Source organism: Salminus brasiliensis, chromosome 21 (assembly GCF_030463535.1).
Source record: "Salminus brasiliensis chromosome 21, fSalBra1.hap2, whole genome shotgun sequence".
Classification (NCBI taxonomy): Eukaryota; Metazoa; Chordata; class Actinopteri; order Characiformes; family Bryconidae; genus Salminus; species Salminus brasiliensis.
In genome coordinates, this window is record NC_132898.1 from 31,181,250 (window position 1) to 31,203,302 (window position 22,053).

The following is a 22,053-nucleotide window of genomic DNA, read 5'->3' on the forward strand; positions in this document are numbered from 1 at the left end:
CTCGTAGCTCCAGTGCTAAACTAAAGAAACTCATTATGGACCACAAACATGTCTTGGCACATTCCTCAACCTCCAAAAACGTCCGATGACATGAGGCTGGGCCGCAACCACATGCATGCAGAACAAGTTTGCTCCCTCTAATCCTCCAAATCGATCCTCAGCTGTATCCAGCGTGACTCAGAGACCCACTGTGGACCCGCCTCAGGACTCCACACTTCAACCAAAATCAGCGACTCGCCACAAAACAAGAACACATCACACTAATATAGAGGTTATATAAACCCTGAGCTTCAGCATCAGCTGCAGAGCCCTGATCATCAGTGGCACAGAGGGGACGTTGAGGGAACACAGTGTGGTTTGGCTGAGCTAGAGAGTACAGTGGGCCTGGGATGGCTGCTAACAGGGTCGAAGGAGGCCAGGAAGAGTAGAGCTGCTCTGCTCGTGAGTCCAGGCGACAATGCTGCAGGGAGTGAACACAGAGAGACGCAGCAGGGGGGGTCTCCTAACTTCCCCACTGGAGCCACGGACGGTGTGGGGTCGTGTTTGATGGTAATGAGTGAGCACAGAGCCGCGAGAAAAGACAAAGACTTCGAGGCAACAGGGTGATGGGTGAAGCTACTGTTCCAGGCCTTGTAGGTCCAACATAGTAATGACACAAATATCCCAGCTTAGAAAGCCAGGGTCAGAGCGCAGGGTCAGCCATGCTATGGTGCCCCCGGAGCAAAGCGGTTAAGGGCCTTGCACAAAGACCTGGGTATTGAACCTACGACCATGCGATCAATAACCCAGTGCTCTAACCACTGAGCCACAGCAGCTGTCTGTTTAACAAGCAAAACCAGAAACAGACCCAACTGACTGGTCTGTAAATACATACATTAACGGACCTAAAGTTTGTGGACACCTGCCTTATTTAAACATTTCTTCCAAAATCAAGGGTATTTAACAAGTTTGACAACCCTTTGCTGCTGTCTCGAACTGTCTCTAACTCTCCAGGGCAGGACTGTCTACTCGACTCTTACCATGAGTTGCTGTGAGGATTTGAACCATTCAAATATAAGAACATTAGTGAGGTCAGGTACTGGTGATGGATCTCAAACACCACTTGGACTCAGCCCAGTGGTACTCGTAGCCCAGGCATGTTGTGTTGATTTCTGTTGGACGTCTGCAAGCAGTCTGCAATCTAAGGGAGCGCACACACACACATGCACAGTATACTGTAGGCCAGATTTACTAAGCCGAGCTCATCCTGCCCCGAAAATGACTGTGTTTCATGGCTGAAATGTTTGTTTATTACATATTATACCCTATGCAATCATAATTAATGGGTGCTTTTCAGTTCAAGTGGGCCCTAAACCAAAGTGGCTGCAAAATATAAATATTTTTATCTGCAAACATTTTCAGGTACATACTCCTTATAGTTTTTTGTGAAAAACAAGTGTCCAATTTGTCCAACAATGACCCTTTTATGCTGCTAAATTACACTTATGCGGTCCCAACCCTGGCTAGTGCGCCCCCTAGAGGTTAAAAATCTCCATACCATTTTTTTTACCCCTATTATGAATATTGCCGCTGCCATTGGTTGGCTCCTACTACTCACTAAGCCCTGCATCCACACACTTGTCATCGACCCCCTATTGGCCCCCTATTCTTTTTTAAAGAATATACTGAGGGCGAATGTGCTCTTTAAATATCCAGCCTCCCCAAGGCCACCCCTAAGGCCAACCCCGAGGGCCAGTGACAAGATGAGTGGCTGTGTAAATGAAAGGCAGCGTCCCAGACAGGCAGCTGCAGCCTGTAGCGCCACCTAGCCGGAAATAACTCCGCCCCTTTTTTTAACCGCTCGGCTTATCACTAGCAATGGTCCCAACACTAGGACACATCTTCATGGTTGGAGTGATGTGGGGAAGAAGTGCCATCAACACACACCCCTGAGAGAGCAAGGCCAGTTGTGCTCTCTCTGACTCCGGCTGCTGATGGCGAGCAGCCTCCTGGCTTGCCTCCCAGCTGCTGTAATGTAGGAGTGGAGGAATGGAGCACTATGAAGGCTTGTGGGAATTTAAGCAAGTTGCTAATGTGTTCTTAATGGTAGTGGAAAGGCATTAGAGGCTCTAGGAGAGACTCTAGGAGAGAGGCCATGCGGGGTGATGCTAATGCTGACGCTATGTGCTAAATTCGGCTAGCGGTGCTGTGTGTAGCTAAGGGCATGGTAGTAGAGGGTGGAGGACTGTGCTCGCACGATAGGAGGGGAATCAGGGTAAAGCGTTCTGTGGGAACATTATGCACCCTCTCAAAACAACAGAGAGGGAGAGAGGGAGGGAGAAGGTGAAGGAGTGCTTTTAGAGGTTCCAGACCATCCGGGCCAAAAGTTTGTGGACACCTGCCTTATTTAAACATTTCTACCAAAATCAAGGGTATTTAACATGTTTGGACTGTCGACTCGACTCTTACCCTAGATTGCTGTGAGGATTTGAACCATTCAATCATAAGAACATTAGTGAGGTCCGGTACTGGTGATGGACCTCAAACACCACTTGGACTCATCCCAGTGGTACTGAATGGAGCTCCATCACTCTAGAAAATGCAAACCAACTGCCCCCGCAGCCCTTCTGGCCAATGATTGGCATTGGGCATGGTGACCTCAGGCTCATATGAGGCTACTCCAGAGTGTCCTGTTCTACTGGCTGTGTTTTTCTATGCAGGTATGATTCGCCTCAAGAGCCTACTAGCTGAGAGCAGGAGGCTCAACCACTGACCATGTACAGTATATGCCATATATATGAGATATACAGTCATTGGTTGGAACATCACTCCAACTCATCTCATGGCACTGGATGCAAGAGACCCACACCGCTGGGATGCAGCCACTGTTGCTCTCAATGGACATCAATGATGAGGAACTGTTCACTCTATGGAAATCACATGACTTGGCTCCCTGAGCTGAAGCCTTAGTCTCCTGGAAGCTACACAGGGATTGTCCAGCCATTTGACAATGCATCTGATCTCATTAAGGTGTGACAGATCTTCTGTTCTGGCCAGACTGGCTCCATTTTAATGCGTCTGATCAGGTAAATGAGCAGCGATGGCAAACAGAAGTCTGTGGACCTAAAAGCCCCAACACAATGATGTCAATCTAGAAAGCATATGGCCAATCCAAAGCTTTTGTGTACCGCTAATCGAGTTACTTCTTCAGAAAAGCACTCGGATGCTCTGCTTTGAATGACATCCATTAGGTTTCACTCATGTAATGGGGTGGCGGGTGATTTACATCACCACGAACGAGAAGGATCCATTATAATAGTAACACAAATAAGCATAACATTTACAGGTAGAGACAGGGCCTCCCTCTAGTGGCGACCTGAGATACTGCAACGTAAACGTTGAGTCGCCCAGGTCATTTGTCAAGGGGATATTGCAGAGACATGAATACAGAGGTGAGAAAGACCATATGGCGCGAAGTGCCGCCTGCTGCATGTGGCCGTTAATGCGGCTTTTAGCCCTGAAGAGGAACGATTCCAATGACCAAAGCTGACAGCTCTCCATTCAGCGGCGCTCAATCTCCATGACGGGCTGGGCCAGCTGGGCTCTCTCTCATTACTGACAGTGCTGAAATAGAAGCTGTCAGGAGAGGCAAGACGTATATACTGGAGAGAGGAGATGTTCCCATCAAGGTTTTGAACAAGGTTGGTAGTGTTAACCTGAATTTGATGTTGAGAAATGAACTGAAGTGTCAGAGCAAGGTACAGGAAATGCTGTCATCAGGTAGCTGGAACCTTCTGAACCCTAGGTTTAGTATTCTGTAATTGATCATAATGCAGAAACTGCTGAAATTATTTGGTAATAGTGCAGGATGTTTTTGGAGTCCCACAGGGTTCTATTTTAGGGTCTATGAAACTGATGTTAATTATGGGAAGACTGCAATTATGAGGGTGAAGGACTGACTGGTGGGCCTAAGCACAGGATTTTAGGAGGTCATGGGCCAGGTTTTTGTAAAATATGGCTTTTGCTTCTAGGTTTTGGTGTCACCAATAAGTTTGAAGTTGAAGGTCACATTAGCCTGCATGGGGTTGTGCTGTTTGCAAGTGATTGTATATAGTAATTAATGCAGTTTCATCATTTTGAAAAATTTGTGCTTTACTCAAACATCTCCCAAAGGCAAAAACATGATTTTTACTTACGTTATATTTTTATTTAAACCATCAGAAGTACTAGTTACAATCCCTTTTTTGGTCTTTAATTAATATCTAACAAAATTCATATCAGTGTAAAAGAAAACTGTCCCTAACAGGAGATCAGTCCTGCAGTGGCAGCTCTAAAGAAAGTGTGGACCACAGAGAAACGCTACAGTAACTTTCTGAAGATGACCGTGATCTAATCCAGCTAATAAAATCTGGTCTCCCGGGCCTTCACCTCTCTACTGTTGCCAATGGCAACCGACTAAACTACATTGCAAGTTTAATACGCTAGCTGGCATGTGGATGGAGATGGGTCCTGGCAGGCCCCTGCTGCTCCTCCTCGGCGCTGTCGCTTCCTGCCCAACTAGGGGCCAGAGTGACCTTGTTCCTCCAGCCATCCACAGCTAGAACTTCCGAGAGAAACTCAAGAATGTGCTAATGCGGTCCAGAACAGCCAACGGGAGCCTGCAAACTGCCTCCAAACCCCCTTCTGTTTTGTTCTCCCCATACTTCCAGTCTTTTCTTTTCCACAACTTTGACAAAGTTTTAAGAATCACAAAAGGTCATGTCACATTTGGTGATGGTGCCTCCACTTTATGAGCTTACATTAGTGAGATAAGGGAGGTGGGAGTCTGTGCTCAGATTTAGAAGGCAAAATAAATAAACACTGTTTTGCTAGACGGGAATCTTCAACCTTTTGCACAGAGCAGGATTTCTCAGTTAACATACTTAACTTAGGCCTAAAGTCGAGCATGTCCAATGGACGAATGACCAAGGGAAACTTCTTCTGGACAATACAGATTTTTGGGGCTTCTGTCTTTGTGAAACACCCTCAAGTCTGTCTCAGCTAGCCACATGTAATGCTCCTGACACTGGTAGGATGAGGACTGACACATGCCGCCTCTTCCTCCAAACCGGAGGAAAGCACTGGGTAGCCAGCTCTGATCTTAGAGAGCCATCTACCCACCCAGAGAGAGAGCAATTGTGCTCTCCTGGGCTCTGGCTGCTGATGGCAGGGATTCGAACCAGCAATCCTCTGGGCCTTAGTCCACTGGACCACTCTGAAGCTTTTCTAAGGCATGTTTGCAGTCGTCCATCAGGTGGAACAGATATGCTCCATATCTGATAGACTCCATAGACATCCATTCACCCACTCTCACCCACTCATTTTCTATAGCATTGTGAATCCACTACAATATCATGGTCTGAGGTCACATATTTACTGTGAGTTCCATATGAGCCTACCTTCACTGGCGACGATGCGGAGTATGGCCTGCAGGGGGAGTCGGTGGGCGTCTTCTCCGTTTGCCCGTCACTCTGGTTGCAGTCCAGCTGAACGAGGCCCTCACACTCCAGGTGACACGTGTAGCTGCAGTCTGGTGGATGGAGATAAACACAAACAGTCAAGATTTTATTGCTGGTGATGTAGGATGCCTAAAGGACAACACTTAGTAAGGCTTAAATCTGATGACATCTGATGACGGCATCATCTGGGAGTGCATTTACGGACACTCACGCTCAGGAAAAAACACACACAGACAGAAGAGATAGTGATTCAGCTCTAAATAAATAAATAAATAAATAAATAAATAAATAAACAAACCCTAGGAGGATAGGCAATGTCTTACAAACACAGCATGAAAAACTGTACTCATGTAGCCACAGGTCATTGGCTTTGCTCTGGGTTTTGGAGCATAAGGTGGTCTAAGGACAGCATTTATACAATGCCAAGCACTCTCATGCTGACCGAGAGTGCTGAACAGTATTCCCTTCAGCTGTAGCCTTCCTAAGACTAATCTGTACACTAATCTATGGGGAAAAGGATGCTGAATGTAGAGTTCAACAAACCTTTAGGGTAGTTAAAGAGGAATTCCACCAATGACCCCAAATATCTGAATAATTATTTGGTTAAAAGGTAAGTAAGGTCATGCAGACTGTTTTCTCAAGAAACCTAGCATATGAGAACTGTTCACAATGGTGGTGATGGGAACCAGACATGCAAAGACTGTAATGCTCCTAAACGCTTCCTTCCAGAAAGTTATTACTACTGAAATTGATATGAATATGTTGCCTGATGCCGATTACAATGTTTTACTGTAGTTTAGGCCCAAGATTTTGGTCTAAAATGCACTTTTATAATCCATTCCAATGGTGGAGGGATACATGCAGGGTGTTATAAGGTAAAATAGTACTCAGGTACAACATTTTTAGGCTTACCACTCATTTACCGTTATCAGCATTTTGTAAAAAACCACTCTGAGACTGTGTATACATCACTATCACTAAATTATGCAGTATTCGAAAATCTCTGGAATTCCCCTTTAATGCCTCTTAAAAAGTTACCTCACAGCTATTAAATGAAATGGTGAATATTTGAGGGTCTGATTGCTCAACATTGCTTTAAGAATTTATGCATGTAAATACAGAAATGCAGAAACCCAGAACTCCATCCATCCAGCATCAGTACATGACTTCACTAACACAAATTTTGTGACCGAATGCAATCAAATCTCACAGAAATGTTCTGATATTAGTATCACTAGCATTTTCTAGTTAGTAGTGCTACTGCTACTACATTAAACCATAGGTTGACAAAGTCTATAAGCAAAAACTACTGTACTAACAACTACTGTACAGCTGTTTAGCTTAACAGCTTTCCTGGAGTCCCACAGGGTTCAATTCGAGGGCCAATGAAACTGCTGTAAATAATGAAAGTAATGGAGTGTGGGTTTCCGTGCAGGGCCTTAAGGGTTTAAGGGGTTTGTTTATACCTTGAGTTTCCGAAGAGAAGCTGGATGAGCAGATATCTACATGACATCACTGTGGGTAAGATTTCACATTAAACCTCTCTGAAAGACGTTGTTTGAATTCTAAGGAAATGTAGAAATCTGTGGAATTCCCCTTTAACAACATGGGCGCAAAAATCTATGAGCTGGCTCCCCCTGGTGGCTAAATCTGAAAGTACCAGTTGTAATCAAATAACCAAATGGTAATCGTCAAAAATCACATGATGCATTTCAGTCGATACATCAAAATGTACTCCCACCCTCCTAAGCTTTGTGAAATGCCACAACAGGTGCTTGGTAGTTCTTCAATCCACCAAACTCCCTCATCAGGTGCAGTAGTGCACAAATGGTCTTATTCCACCAGATGGTGCAAGAACACCAGAACCCCCAGATACCAGCTGAAGAAGATCACTAATGCAGTTGGTGTAACCAGCCAGGAGGCCAATAGGTTACCCTGGTGGTGCAAGTCGTCCCATTATTGGCCATCAGGGGCCTTTTTCCATTCCACAGAACAAAAAGCTCACTCACAATTATAAGGGAGTTGTTCTGGAAACCAGGACGTCAACGCCGACCAGCTTCCCAACCTCACACATACAATACGAGAGGAATCACAGCAGCGCTTTCAGCTCCACTGTAAACAGACGTTGCAGAGAACACAAGGCTGAGGGCAGCCACAGGCTCCCATTCCCTCATTACTTATAACTGTGCGGTTACCAAGGCAACGAGTCTCTGCAGCTATGGATATGCTCCATATCCAACTAGCCAAGACTTCAACAGGAAAGAGCCTCTGCAGTGAATCAGCTGGGTTTTACTGAAGCCGTGCAGTAAACCACTGCCAATGTGGTCGAGATGCTCATCAATGCACATTTTTGACCTTTGGGAGCAATTTATTTGAAGACCATCTACATAGGGGCTTTATAAGACATGAATAAGCATGGAATAACATCTGAAAAGTAACATCTGTTCCAGTTATAACACTGTTATAAAGCATTATTACTATGTAGTGGAACTAATATAGATAGACTAATATAAAGGCCTTCTGAGGCCCTCAGATTAAACCACCACATATATATATTTTACCATATCGGTCCCAGACCTGATGCACTGTATGTCCAAAAGTTTGTGGACACCCCTCTTCTCAGGTGATACAGGTGTTCAAATGCTCTCCAACAGCTTGTATAATCCCCAAGGCGAAGCGTAACCAACAGAAAGGTCAATGTGCCCAAGCTAAATGGGTACAAAGCCCAAAGTCTATGTGTTTTCTGGAGTGAGGGGAGTTCCATCCCCTTCCTGTGGGATGAATTGGATTCGTCAACACATCACATTGTATTTGAGGCTGAATACAATCAAATCCTCACAGCAAATGTTCCACAACCTAGTGGAAAAAGAAAGCCCTCTCTGAAGAATAGGAACAGTTATTGTAGCAAGAGGAGGGATAAAGTCTGGACGATTGAAGAAACACTGGCAAGGTGCCTCGAATGGTTCTTCGGTGCCACAGAACAATCACCTTTGGTTCCATAAAGAACCGTATCTGTACCAGACAGATGTGCAGAACCTTTTACCGGGTCAAATGTACCTTCACTTCAGGTTAGTGTAAATTTGAACCAATTTAATGGTTCTTTAATGGTTCTTTAGACCTTCACATACCATCAAGGTTCTTCACCAGACCTCTGAAGGTGTTGTGCTGTGGTACCTGAAACGATTACGTGAGGTGGACAGGGCCTTAGGTGCCCATGACCCTGTCACCAGTTCACAGACCAGAGCACCTCAGGTAGATACTGACCACTGACCACAAAAACCCAAAAGACCAGCCTGATGTTTTGGAGATGTTCTGACCCAGTCGTCTAAAGTGGCTCTGGCTCACATCCTTATGCTTGCCCTTTTCTCCAGCGTCAACACATCACCTTCAAGAACTGACCATCTTACCAAAGCTGGGGTTTGTGTGTGTACAGGATCACTGCATGGGCAACGCTGGGGGACGGATACAGCTGACAGCAGTGCTTGGTTGGTTATCAGTACTGGACACACAGTGATATGTCAGTAAGAGGAGCAGTGTGGGTCAGCACACTAAAGGAGTGCCTGGGAGTGCCTGCACCAACACTGATAGCACCCACGGAAAAGAGAGGTCACCTCAGTGACCAGTCACTGCTGAATGGGTGTGAAGTGTGAGTCCAAAGCAAACAGCATGGTCCTAGATCAGGAAATGCGTTTCTGGGAGGAGAGGAGAGATGGGCTTCCGTCCTGCTCTGCCTCTCACCTTCAACCTTAGCAACAGTCCAAAGCAGCTGGGCTAGAACACTGTAATGGCGACACTGCAGTTCAACTACAGGCACAAACACAGCTTTACAGCTATGGGCTAGCGCATCTTTAGCTTCAGCAACATCGGGTTAGCTGGACGTCAACACTGGACTGGACTGGACTGTGGGCTACAGTAACTAATTCCAGGCATGGGCCAGAGGGGTATAAAGCCCCCCAGTCTTTTCTGGAATGATGGTTGGTGCACCATCCAGTACTTCTGGATGGGGCGAGTTGACTTTACTAACGCTCTTGTCGCTGAATGCAATCAAATCCTCACAGCAATGCTCCTCCAAAATCTAGTAGGAAGCCTTCTTTCCTGGACAGTAGAGACAGTTACTCCAATAAAAGCAGGATCACCTCATGTTTGACCCTTAATTTCAGAAGAAAGAGTGAATAAGCAGACGTCCCAATACTTTTGTCCCTATCAGAGACAATACAGAATACATTGTATTTTTGGCGTTTTTTATTTTTGACAGAATGTGAATCTGGCAGTTGTGCTTTACATTGTGTCCGAATGTCATAACGAATGGACCAATAGAAATGCTCCAAAGTGACTCAGAATTCAATCTTTTTCCATTGACCTCCATTGAAAGTTAGGAAGGTTTTTTCTGTCTCCTGTAAAGTTGCCACTTTGGAGATTTTCTCAGGGTTTTTGGCTGACAGTGATGATAGATAGGTACAGTATAAGGTCATGTACACTTAAAACTTACAAGCAAGTCCAGATTTAATGATTTAAAATAATCAAAATCCTTATTTATGTACATTTGTTATACATGTTTTTCTTTTTATGTTAATGAACATTAATTTGGACTTCTCTACACACTAGTATGCCATGCTATTCGCTACAGACCGATATAAGAAGTGTCACGCAGGACACAGTATACACCAGTGCAGTAAAGAGCGTATATACTGGGACAGTTCAAAACAGTAATTTTCTTCCCCCGCTGACACTAACTAGCCTAAGTGGCTACTGTCGGCTCAGTAAGTGTAACGTTAAGCTATGCGTTGGGAAACTACGTTGGAGCGTTTCTTGATGGAGATGAACGGTTCAGTGATGATAAACACAGTGTGGTGAAATGAAGGCCTTACTAAGCCAGCAATTCAATCATGAAATGGTAACACTCCAGATTATCGCCATGAGGCCGTCTCGAGGAGGATAAAAATAGGGCATGGGATGTTGATAAATGTGTTTTTGCATGAAGCTGCAGGTTAACACTTTGAACGGAAACACATACAGACATCACATCATGAGCAGGCTGGCCTTTCCTGCCAGCCTTAAACAGCAATGCGTAATACAGGAGCATTTACTCAATGAGGCATGATGTTGTCTAGGCATTTAAACCGCGTCCAGAATCAAATGAGAAATATATAAACAATGAAATGTACGTTAGAATAAAAAAATAAATAAATACTAGTAGTAAATTAAGTAATTAAAATAACTAATAAAATTCTACTACTATGTATTAATGTTCTAATCTTAAAAATACCAAAAACTAAGTGCCAATTTACTAATGAAAGAAACACCAATATTAAGTAAGTACTAATATACTAATATGAAAATACTAATGCATTAATTTTACAAATACCAATACTATGTGCTAATGTACTAATATAAAAATATCAATACTAAGTACTAATGTATTAATATAACAAATATCAATACTAAGTACTAATGTATTAATATAACAAATATCAATATTATGTACTAATATAAAAATACAAAGTGTACTAATGTACTAATATAAAAATATCTATACTAAGTACTGATTTACTAATATAACACATACTAATACTATGTACTAATGTACTAATATAAAAATATAAAGTGTAATAATGTACCAAGATAAAAAATACAAAGTGTACTAATGTACTAATATACAAAATAAATAGTGTACTAATGTACTAATATAAAAATATCAATACCAAGTACTAATGTATTAATATAACAAATATCAATATGTACTAATGTACTAATATACAAAATAAAAAGTGTACTAATGTATTAATATAACAAATATCAATATCATGTACTAATATAAAAATACAAAGTGTACTAATGTACTAATATAAAATATCTATACTAAGTACTAAATTACTAATATAACATACTAATACTATGTACTAATGTACTAATATAAAAATATAACGTGTAATAATGTACCAAGATAAAAAATACAAAGTGTACTAATGTACTAATATAAAAATACAAAGTGTACTAATATAACACATATTAATATAAGAAATAGTAAGTACTAATTTACTAACATAACAAATACCAATACTGAGTACTAATGTAATAATATAGTACATACTGATACTAAGTACTACTTTATTAATTTAACAAATACTAAGTACTAATGTACCAATACAAAAAACACCCATATTAAGTATTCACTGACCAATTTAAAAATACTAAAACTAAATACTAAAATACTAAAAAGTAATAAGAATTACACATGCTCATTCACTGTTTCTTCCCAAATTAAGGGTATTACTACTATCCAGGGATGGCTTTCTACTACATTTTGGAGCATTGCTGTGAAGATTTGATTGCATTCAGCAACAACATCGGTCATCACATGATCACATCCCACTTCATCCTAAACGTACTGGATGGAGCACCATCCATCCATCACTCCAGAGAACACAGTTCTTCCACTGCTCCACAGCTCGATGCTGGGGGGCTTTACACCCCCCCACCCTTGAGCTCTGGCATCTGCTAACTGTTCATCCTTGGTGTCTAGAAGGTGTGACTGTTTGCCCTGCATGCTTGTTTAGGACCATGTCCAGGGAGGTGCAGTTCAACACCCCAAACAGGATCATGTGGATTTCTAATAGTCCCTCTGAGAGTTCTTCCACTAGGCCTTGAGGTCTTTATTAACTAAACCTCCCAAAACACCCCACCCCTCAACCCCCACCACTTCACTTCACCGCCCCGGGCATGACGCACACTAAGCACATACATGCACCATCTTCCTGCTGCTTCCTGCTGCCCTCTTTAACCTGATAAGCTGGGAGGGGAGGGAAGGGGAGGGGAGGTCGAGAGGATCAGGCTTAGCCTCGGCCCAGGCTCCACAGTGCTAATTACTGGCACGAGGCTGTAATACGGAAGATGAGCAGGGATGAAATGGCTCTTTGACTGTATTTGAAACATGGATCTTGCAGGATGCAGGCAGGGGAAAAATCCATTAATCTGTCTGCCGGGACAGAGCCAGGCGAAGCCATTGTAAGCCGAGAGGTAACCTTGTCTGTCTGCGGTGTGGAAAAGCACTCTCAGGCAATCGATGCGTTCGGACTTCGGCAAGGCTCCCGAGCATTTACTGCGAGATACAGAAGACAAAGTTTCCTCCCATCTTCTAGAAAGCAAAGTTCTCGGGTTCTTTGAGCTGTACTGAAAGCGTGTGTGGGAAGGGAAGGGCGGCGTGGGGCAAAAGTGGCATGACTCTGTGCCGTAAACGGTCCCACAACCACAAAAAAACGTGAGTGCCCAGAACTGCTGCCCTGAAAAAAGGCCTGCGTCCACAGTAGGCAGGTATGGACCGGCCTGAATGGTAGGGAAGCTTTGTGTAATGCTTTTGTGATCTATTGGTTTGCTGCGGCCTTAGAATACCTGGAATCTGGGCTTCTACGGTGTGTTGGCGCACTTTGGGCTTGACTGCATATAAACCATATCGTCGCTGTCCAGTAAAAAACATGTAGAACAAGTCATTTACAGCATTTCTATTGGTCCATTCATTTACACAGTGTACAGAAGCAGCTACAGGGTTCAAACCATGCAGATTGAGATACAGGTTTTTTTATTGGACAGCAGCGATATACAATGACTTTATTCCGCCATTGTTTAAGTGCATTTCTTGGTGTAGAGGATGGCATTAATACATCAGATCACATGCACTACCTCACTGCAGTGCTGACTGTTGGTGTGTAAACCTACAGTTTTGCCGTTAATATGTAAAATCTTAATTTATAGTTGTGTCCAAATAAAAGAAATTTTGAAAAAATGCTCAAATGAACTTTTTTTTGGAGAAAAATTGATTGAATAATCCTCAAAATAATAGATAGATTAATTGAAAAATAGAAAAATAGCCGTTAAAAATCTGACCTGTACTCCAAAAAAATTACCAAATTCTTTCTAACCAGAATGTGAAACAATGAAATAACAGAACTAATGAAATGCTTGAAGAAATACAAACAAACCTTTTAGTTCCAGGAAATAATCCAGCCTTCCAGAGGGAAATCCTGAGGGTTCCCCTCTGTATAAGATGCTAAGAAAGTCAACAAGAAGGTCGAAAGTCTTGTTCAGCATAAAGACACTTTCAAAGGTGACCTCCATGGCCCAGATAATATACTCAGCAGCACACGCTGTGCAACTGAACGAGCATAAATGTTGCTCGGCAAGCTGCTTGCAGTTACACATGTTCACCAGAGGGGTCCCCAAATCCCCAAAACTTACAACGATGTCAGAAGACCTTGCAAAAAAATCTGACCTTTTTTTTGGTACTCCAAAAAATTACCCTTTTTTTCTAACCTGAAGGTGAAAATGAAATAACAGAACTAATGAAATGCTTGAAGAAACAGAAACAAACTTTTTAGTTCCTGGAAATAATCCAGCCTTCCAGAGGGAAATCCTAAAGGGTTTCCTTCTGTACAAGATGCTAAGAAAGCTCCCGCGGTACACAGACAACAAAAAGGTAAAAAGTCTTGTTCAGCATGAAGACACATTTAAAGGTGACCTCCATGGCCCAGATAATATACTCAGCAGCACACGCAGCGCACCTGCAGGAGCATAAATGTTGCTCAGCAAGCTGCTTGCAGTTACACATGCTGACCATAGGGGTCCCCAAATCCCCAAAAACATTTAAAAATTTACAATGATGTCAGAAGACTTTCCAAGGAGAATCTCTGAGGTTTACAACCTCGATCTTTCAGTAAGAAATGTCCTCAGCATTAAAGGTCAACGCTCTACAGTTTTTGATACACCCCCAGGCCAGTCCCTTTTAACCCCACTTCTCTTTCCAACATCTCACTTCCCTATAAAATCAACCACAATAGTAGCCGTTTAGGTCTAAGAACTTGAGGTCTAAGAACTTGCCGAATTCCCCTGTAGTATGTGGAATGCAGGGGGTTTCTCTAGGAGGGAAGGGGGGAAATTTCTGATGGCTCCTTGTCCTCCTCATGTGCCATGTGCTCACCTCCCTCCCACCCACCCACTGACATTTCTGATCTCCTCTCCCCGTTCTCTCCATCAGCATTTTTCCCGCATCAGAGCCGAAGCTGATGGTCACCAGGCACCGACGCTTTTCCGCTGACACCTCTGACTCTCTCTCTCTCTCTCTCTCTTACTCTCTTTCTTTCGCTCTTGGTTTCTGCCCGTGTCAGCAACATATTTGGCCCTTTTCTCCCTGCCAAGTGCAGCAACCCGACCCTGTAACCTTTCCCATAAATCCAAGCCGAAGTGGCGCAAGGACAAACAGCTTGAATGAAGGTCTTGTTGGGCAGTTGAACTCTCTGAATGTGCCACAGTGGCGCTAATGAAGCCAAATTAGGCCTGAATTGGAGCGGGAGTTGTGTCGGCCCGTCGGAACGCGCATGTCAGTGTCGAATTACTGCGAAATGTCCCTCAAACACACGTGCGTACACTCGACTAATAGCTCTGGATAATTAGCAGAAAGTGTTTCCGTAATGGTTTCAACAGAACGCCGCTGTCTGTCCAGCACAATCTATAAGGGGAGCGCGCTAAACTTGACCTCTTTAATAAGAATGACCTCTATTAACCCCTTCTACGGCTCACAGCTCTCTCTTTATTCCGTAAAAGATGGTTATTCCCAAAGAACAGCTGGTGTCCCTGAAGCTTAAAGCCTATTCATCAAGCTGTTGGTGTTCCAAGACTCAGCAAGCATTTCCATCCAGCTCATAATGAAATATTCAGAAAGATGGGTGGACTGTTTATCCCTGTTTAGCTTACCATGTACTCTAAGTATACACTCCTCAAGCACTTTATTAACAACACCTGTCCAGATACTCAATAATGCAAGTAGCAAATCAGCCAATCATGTGGCAGCAATGCATAAAATCACGGCGGTATCAAGTTTCAGGTGGTGTTCACATGATCTGTGGTGTGATTGTTGGTGTCAGAAGTGGAGGTTTGTGTATGTCTAGATCTGCTGAACCGTCGCTAGAGTTTGTCAGAATGACAAAATAAAGGAAACACATCAAGTGAGCTACAGAAAGGCTACGGTAACTCAGATAACCACTCTGTATGATCATGGTGAGCTGAAATGCATCTCAGAACCTGGAGAACCTTGAGGAGGATGGACCACAACAACAGAAGATCACGCCAGGTTCCACGTCTGTCAGCCAAGACAAAACAGCCGAGGCATTAAATTCCATTTTCAATCAGCTGTTGTGTACAGGACGTATGGTGTGACAGTAGTGCTGGGCGGTACGATGGTACACGCCGATAATAAAAATCCGGCCTGGGGATTCATGTTTTACCCAGGTTTTAGTCTATTAAAACTAGCTGAGGTTTTTCTTAAGTAAATAGCAAAGCACTTTTGTAAGTCGCTCTGGATAAGAGCGTCTACTAAATGCCTTAAATGTAAATGTAAATAGCAAAAGCCACAGAAAAACATTCAGAGATGGACAACTGAGAAACGCATCAAGGTCAGCCCGGCTGCTTAACGTGACTGAGTTGCTAGCGAGAATAGGCTACACATGCTCACTGCTCACCGTTTTTGCATCGGCCCGATTTCAAATAAACCCATCGCTACTGCCGGCTAAGTCACGACTACGAGATTAGTGGAGAGGTCGATAAACAACGGCTTGTAAATATTGGGTCATTTTGTGGGGCCTAGCTAACCCTTTAGTACTCAAAGCCTTTATAATGTCCATAAAATGATTTTAATATTTTTATATTCTAAATACTCGACAGAAAATAAGCTGCAAACCTACAAAAAAACCCAGATTTAAAACATTTTTGCCCAAATAAAGCATAACCTGCAACTGTAGGGGGAGCCTATGAGCAAAAAATACCAATTTTTTCACAACACTGCTGTAAATCTTGTTGCTATCTTGTTGTTTCCAGACAGATTCCTGGAACAAGCTAAATGATCTGGAAAATTATTTAGATAAAATCACCTAAACTAATAAACAACATAATGAAGATAAGCTATATTGAGTAGATTTATATATACACAAGTTCACATTCCATCATTCCATTATTTATTTATTTATTTATTTATTTATTTATTTTAAGATCATCTCTTTTTTTACAGCATGAGGACATTTGTTCTCTATAGACCTAAGCTAAGCTGGTGAGTCGGGTCTTTGACTGCTAAACTCTTCACCTTAGAGGGCTGTTAGACCGGCTGGGCAACCCCCACGCCCAGGTCTATTCTACCGGACACAAACCCGGCTCTGTTCCCATTCAGCCTTCCCCTACATCTCTGTAACCCACCTGGGGTAAACCCCCCGCTTTGCTAATGTAAACACTGCAGCCAAAACCAAAGTCGGCGTGCTCCTTCTAACAGAGCCCAAACTGGCCCCAAACATCCTACTTGGCTAGGAGTTCTCCATAGCATCTCCATAACTCGCCCAGGCCTACACACAAACACACACTGTCAATACCTCTAAAGCTGTAAAACCCCATTAGCCTACTCGTCTGTGCCTCTCCTGCTCGCTTCACTCTCTCCAAGCAGCAGCCACTGGAAAAACTGGCTCAACCCTGACACCGAGAAATGTCTCCAGTGGGACAGGAAACCAGGGCAGAGTAAAAAAAAACAAAAAAACACAAGACAAGATCTAATAAAACACACAACCCAGAGTGCAAGGCGTAAACACCGGGGTCGGGACGGGAAATGGAATTCCCTCAAGGACTACGCTGCACTTGTCCTTCGCCCGTTAATCCTACCTCGGCTAATAATGATTGAAATCCGAGGGGGTAACGCTGTAAATAGTCACCCACAAGCTGTCATTCATTTTTAGCAACTCTTGCCCAGCATTTCTGAGCCTTTTCCCTTTTCCCTTTGGCTCCAGTCTCCTGTTTTACTGCCTGGCTTAAGGGACGGCTAGTATTTTTAACATGTGAAAAATGCACCCTGGTCTCAGGGCGTCTTTGGTGTCGTTGGATGGGGAGAGCAGGGACGACCCAACACATCTAGCTTCTGGCTAAACATTTCTTCAGTCATTTGAGCAAGATTTGCTACAAATCAGGCCTTTACATTTTGCTTGTTAACCCCTTAACCCCTCCAATTCTTATTACACACTAAGGTGTATTACTCAGTAACTACAGGGACTTCTGTACAAACCGGTCACTTTCGGCCCGCTAGCAGGACATAGCAGGCTGTTTAAAGGGGTTAACACAGATCTGGTTATCTGTGGATGCTACGACTTGCCCAGTGACTTGGGTTCCCTGTAGTGGATTAGGGAGCTAGCTGTTTTCCAATCGGTACATATTCATCAAAAGAAGCTGCCGTGGGAAGCATGTCTATTTATTTTTGACCACAGAGAGTCACAGAGAGAAGTTTAACCTGAAAAAAATCTCACTTGACATCCTGTAAATCTGCCAGTTGTTCTTTACATTGTGGCAAAAGTTCATGTTGAGCAGCTCAGCGGTCTAATATGCTGCCACTATGGCCCGGGGGTCATTAGTTCGAATCCAGAGCCAATGCCGCTTTGCCATCAGTGGACGGAGTCAGAGAGAGCACAATTGGCTGTTCTCTCTCCGGCTGGGTAGATGGGTGGTGCTCTATTATAGCACTCCCTCTTGTGTATTATCCTAGATAACAGGCCCATGTGGGACCTGTATGTGTAGCCCAACTGGCAACCAGAAGGTTTTGTTATGGGGATCCACGTGGGCCCCACATATGGATGCACACCAGGGTCAGTGATGGGATAAGGATGGGCCAAGCATGGGCCCTATCTGGGTTGTACACTGCACATTGGGCCTAGATGGGACCCATCTGAGACTAAGGTGGGCTGTAAATCCCAACCGGGTCCCATAAAAAAAAACTGAGCCCCACGTAAGCATGTTGGCTGGGATTGGCTTTTGTAAGCTGGGCCCCTTTGTATCAAATGAATTTTGTATTATTTAAATAATAAAGTTATTAAAGATCATTGTTCATGGTTCACTTTTATGTTGTTTGGTAACAATTGCCTATTGTTTATTTTGATTTTCTATGAATAATAAATGTAATTATTTATTGAACAGTTGGGGCAAAATTTTAAAGCATTACAGAGCAAATATAGTTAAGTAAGTGTGTATTATTAAAGGCTATGGCATTAATGTGTTTCTTGGGGCTTATTAAAAAAACACTATTAAAACAGTGCAAACAAGCTATATAATAAAATATCCAGATACATTCACTCATATTATTAATATTATATAGTTCTGTACTGTAACACAAAGTGCTTTGGCTTGACATCCCCAGAATGCCAGAAGCTAATGCTGCTGATGGAGCACTTAAGCCCAATTCGGCTAATTTGACAAGGTCTAGCGACAGTGAGCGCTCAGAAAGAAAATGTAGGAAATGTTCAGATAAAAAGACAAAGGGGATGCTAATGCCTTCCTATTGAAGCTTTGCTTTACAACCCAGCAGTATCCTCAGCCACGAAGCTCAACAATCCTGACTGGTTGCTAATAAGGGTTAAATGCAGCCCAGTACAAAAGAGTGTGTGTGTGCTGTCATCACTGTAGGACACACTCTGAACACCTCAGTCTTTGTTGGGGACCTTATCAGCATTTGACACACACAGATACACACTTGTAATATAAGCATGTACATTTATCATGGGGGCCTTATGTCAGTTGGGATCTGTAGGCCTGTAGTGAACAGGGAACAGAGGGGGGCCTACAGGGGTGGCTCAGTATATCACGGCCTTGAAGTCTGAAGCCTCAGCTCTATCAGTGTGCCTTCAGTAACCAATACAGCACTAGTATGATTCCATTATTCATTATTAAATAGACAGCGCCCGTTCTAAAATCTGATTGGCTTGGGACACGTTCTAAGCTGGTATAGAAAATGTGATGTACACACCAACGGACACACAAATCAAATGAATTCAGTATTAAGGAAGGTTATTAAAAATCATTGCACTGCTCATGGAATACCTGCCCATATTTATGTTGCGTAGCAGCCACTGCCTACTGTTAATTGCGTTTTTTGATAATCATATTTAATAGTAAATAATTGTTTATTGAATGTTGGTGAATTTTATCATCATATTGTATTTATTTATCACTTAATAAATAAAAATCAGGGTCACAATATTAAACAAATACTAAAACCCCTCGACCATAGCAAAATCACCGTACTGCACAACCCTCTTGTAGCTAAGCTACAAACTTTTCTGGAAATCCACATTTTCCTCACTTTCTCAAATTAAAATGTTATCAGAGAGGAAAGGGGACCTCTGAGAGCTTGGTGCTAGAGTATAGATGGCTTCTGCATTGTGGGAGAAGACCCCAGCCTCTTAGAAATACAGTTAAATGGACGTGACGGGGTGGTTGTGTTGTGGAAACTCTGTAGTGAACATGTGAACGAGGGAGAAATTGGATTTATAGGACGTTAGACTGGGAGGAGGAGGGGCTTTAGACATGTTCCCCCACCCACATTTATTTTTTTAGACATTTCAGAACTCAGATTAGCCCCGCCCATTCACACTGAAGTCCAGGCAGCTTCCTGAATGATGCACAAAACAAGGCCAAGCCAATCAGAAGAGAGTCAGATTGCACGGAGCAGTCTAGTCATTCCCAGATCCTTTTGCAGACAGAACCGAAGGCCTCAGGTCAGGCTTGGAATGACACTGAACTTTTAACTTCTTGTAAATTTCCCTCCCTGACATGAAATATTCATCCAAGACCTTTCAATGGCATCTCTAAATCTCCCCCTGCCCACTTCTCTCACACTAACTGTGCTCGTTTGCGTGTGTCATCGTCTGCGGTGACTCAGCGTGTGAGGGAGGATTGCACATTGGCTTGTCGTTGCCAACCTCGTCCTGTACCAGAGAGGTCGAGAAAACCAGTAACGTCATCCCATATGCCCCGCTGTTAATAACGGCCTGACCAAACCCACCAACAACAACAAGCAAAAGCTTCATATGATATGGATACGGATAATAAAAACGATCAATAATTGCTTAAAAGAATTAAAACCAATATTGATCAAATTAACCAATAAAAAAATGCTTTTTTATTAGTAGTGTTTATTCTTCAGTGTGAGGTGCCCAAAGGCTGACATACATTGGAATCGAGGGTTAATTAATTAATTGTGCGAATTCAGACCAAGACTGTCTTGCAAAAATCTAATTTTTGCACAATATTAACTTTACAGGAGAAGGAAAAAACCTTCTAAACTTTTAATGGAAGTCAATGTAAAACAAAATGAATTCCAAGTCATTTTAGAGCATTTCTATTGGTCCATTCATCAGGAAATTTGGATATAATACAAAAAACAGTAGCCAGATTTAAATTATGTAAAAAAGTAAAACAGCAAAAATGGACAAAAGTATTAGGACACCTGCTCATTCCTCGATTTCTTCCAAAAATTAAGGGTTTATCCTGCTTTTGTTGGAGTAACTCGACTGTCCAGGGAGGAAGGCATTCTACTAGATTTTGGAGAAGCATTGCTGTGAGGATTTGATTGTATTCAGACTGTCAGAAAGGTCAGAATGTTGGATGATGATCACCACTCCACCTCATCCCAAACTCCCAAACTCACCGCCCAAAATTACTGGATGGAGCACCAACCATCATTCCAGAGAACACAGTTCTTCCACTGCTCCACAGCTCAATGCTGGGGGTCTTTATACCCCTCTACTTGCCCACACCTGGCATTAGGAGGCATGGTGCCAATATGTTGAGGTTTATCTGCTTCAGATAGTCCTATTCTATTGGCAGTAATTCTGCACATCTGTGTCAGCAATAGGTAGTAGTTAAATAGCTAAATGCATTATTAGAAGGGGTGTCCACAAATATTTGGACACATCAACACCTACAGTCTCCACCATCAAGGTGGAGCTACAAGTCAGGTGGTCAGGCAGGGTCGAAACTATAGGGGTCTTGGCTTTGCAGTACGGTCGTACATACAGCGTATTTCAAGCTCACTTAACAAGCACTAATATGGGACACCGACTCTCTATCCGTCAGTCTGACCTTGAAGCATCTGGGACAAGAAACGTCTCGAGGTTTTCGTTCGGGAAGGAAAGAGATGCCAGAATAGACTGAGAGTCCTGCGAGAGTTGACATGAGGCCGCTAAACGCGCCCTAAAGCAGATCAGTTTGTATTCATTAGGTTCCTCCACTGCACCGTCGCTCTCCCCGGCTGACTCGAAGAGACAGCTCTGTTCCAGATCGATGCGAAATTCAGTTTTCATCTCCCTGGCCTCCTGTCAGGAGCGTCCGGCTGAAGTCAGCATCGGAGATCACATTCATTCAGGGGAGCCTAGGCTTTTAGGGCAGCTGCAGTGGAACAGGAAGATCAGGATGAGATATGGGTGAGGGATCAGTGCGGGACAGCACGCACCTTCGGCACCACGCCGGACAGAAACGCAAAAACGTGACGGGCCTCATGTGGACTCATCCGGCCACATCTTTACTGAAGCACCGTGGTCAATCTCCTGCACTGCAGTGTGTGTAAACACAGTGGACGGTCGTGATCGGGCTGACTGTGTGATAACAGTGATACTCCTGACTCCGGCACATTTCTCTCTGGCTGCTCTGTTTACTGGGCCATTCGAGAACCATGGGGGCTTTATGCAGCCTGGATAGCGGATCATTGACCAGCCCCCCGCCACCTTTA

At 43.3% G+C, this 22,053-nt stretch overlaps 1 protein-coding gene across 2 annotated transcripts in view; it reads right to left on the reverse strand.

The window, feature by feature from the left end:
- The window catches only part of rassf5 (Ras association domain family member 5), a 71,354-nt gene that overhangs the window by 34,012 nt on the left and 15,289 nt on the right, over window positions 1–22,053 (reverse strand). For both annotated transcript variants that reach the window (XM_072665870.1, XM_072665871.1), the window contains exon 2: window positions 5,418–5,548. In XM_072665870.1, coding sequence (XP_072521971.1) covers window positions 5,418–5,548 — 131 coding nt within the window. The remainder of the gene's footprint in view (window positions 1–5,417; window positions 5,549–22,053) is intronic.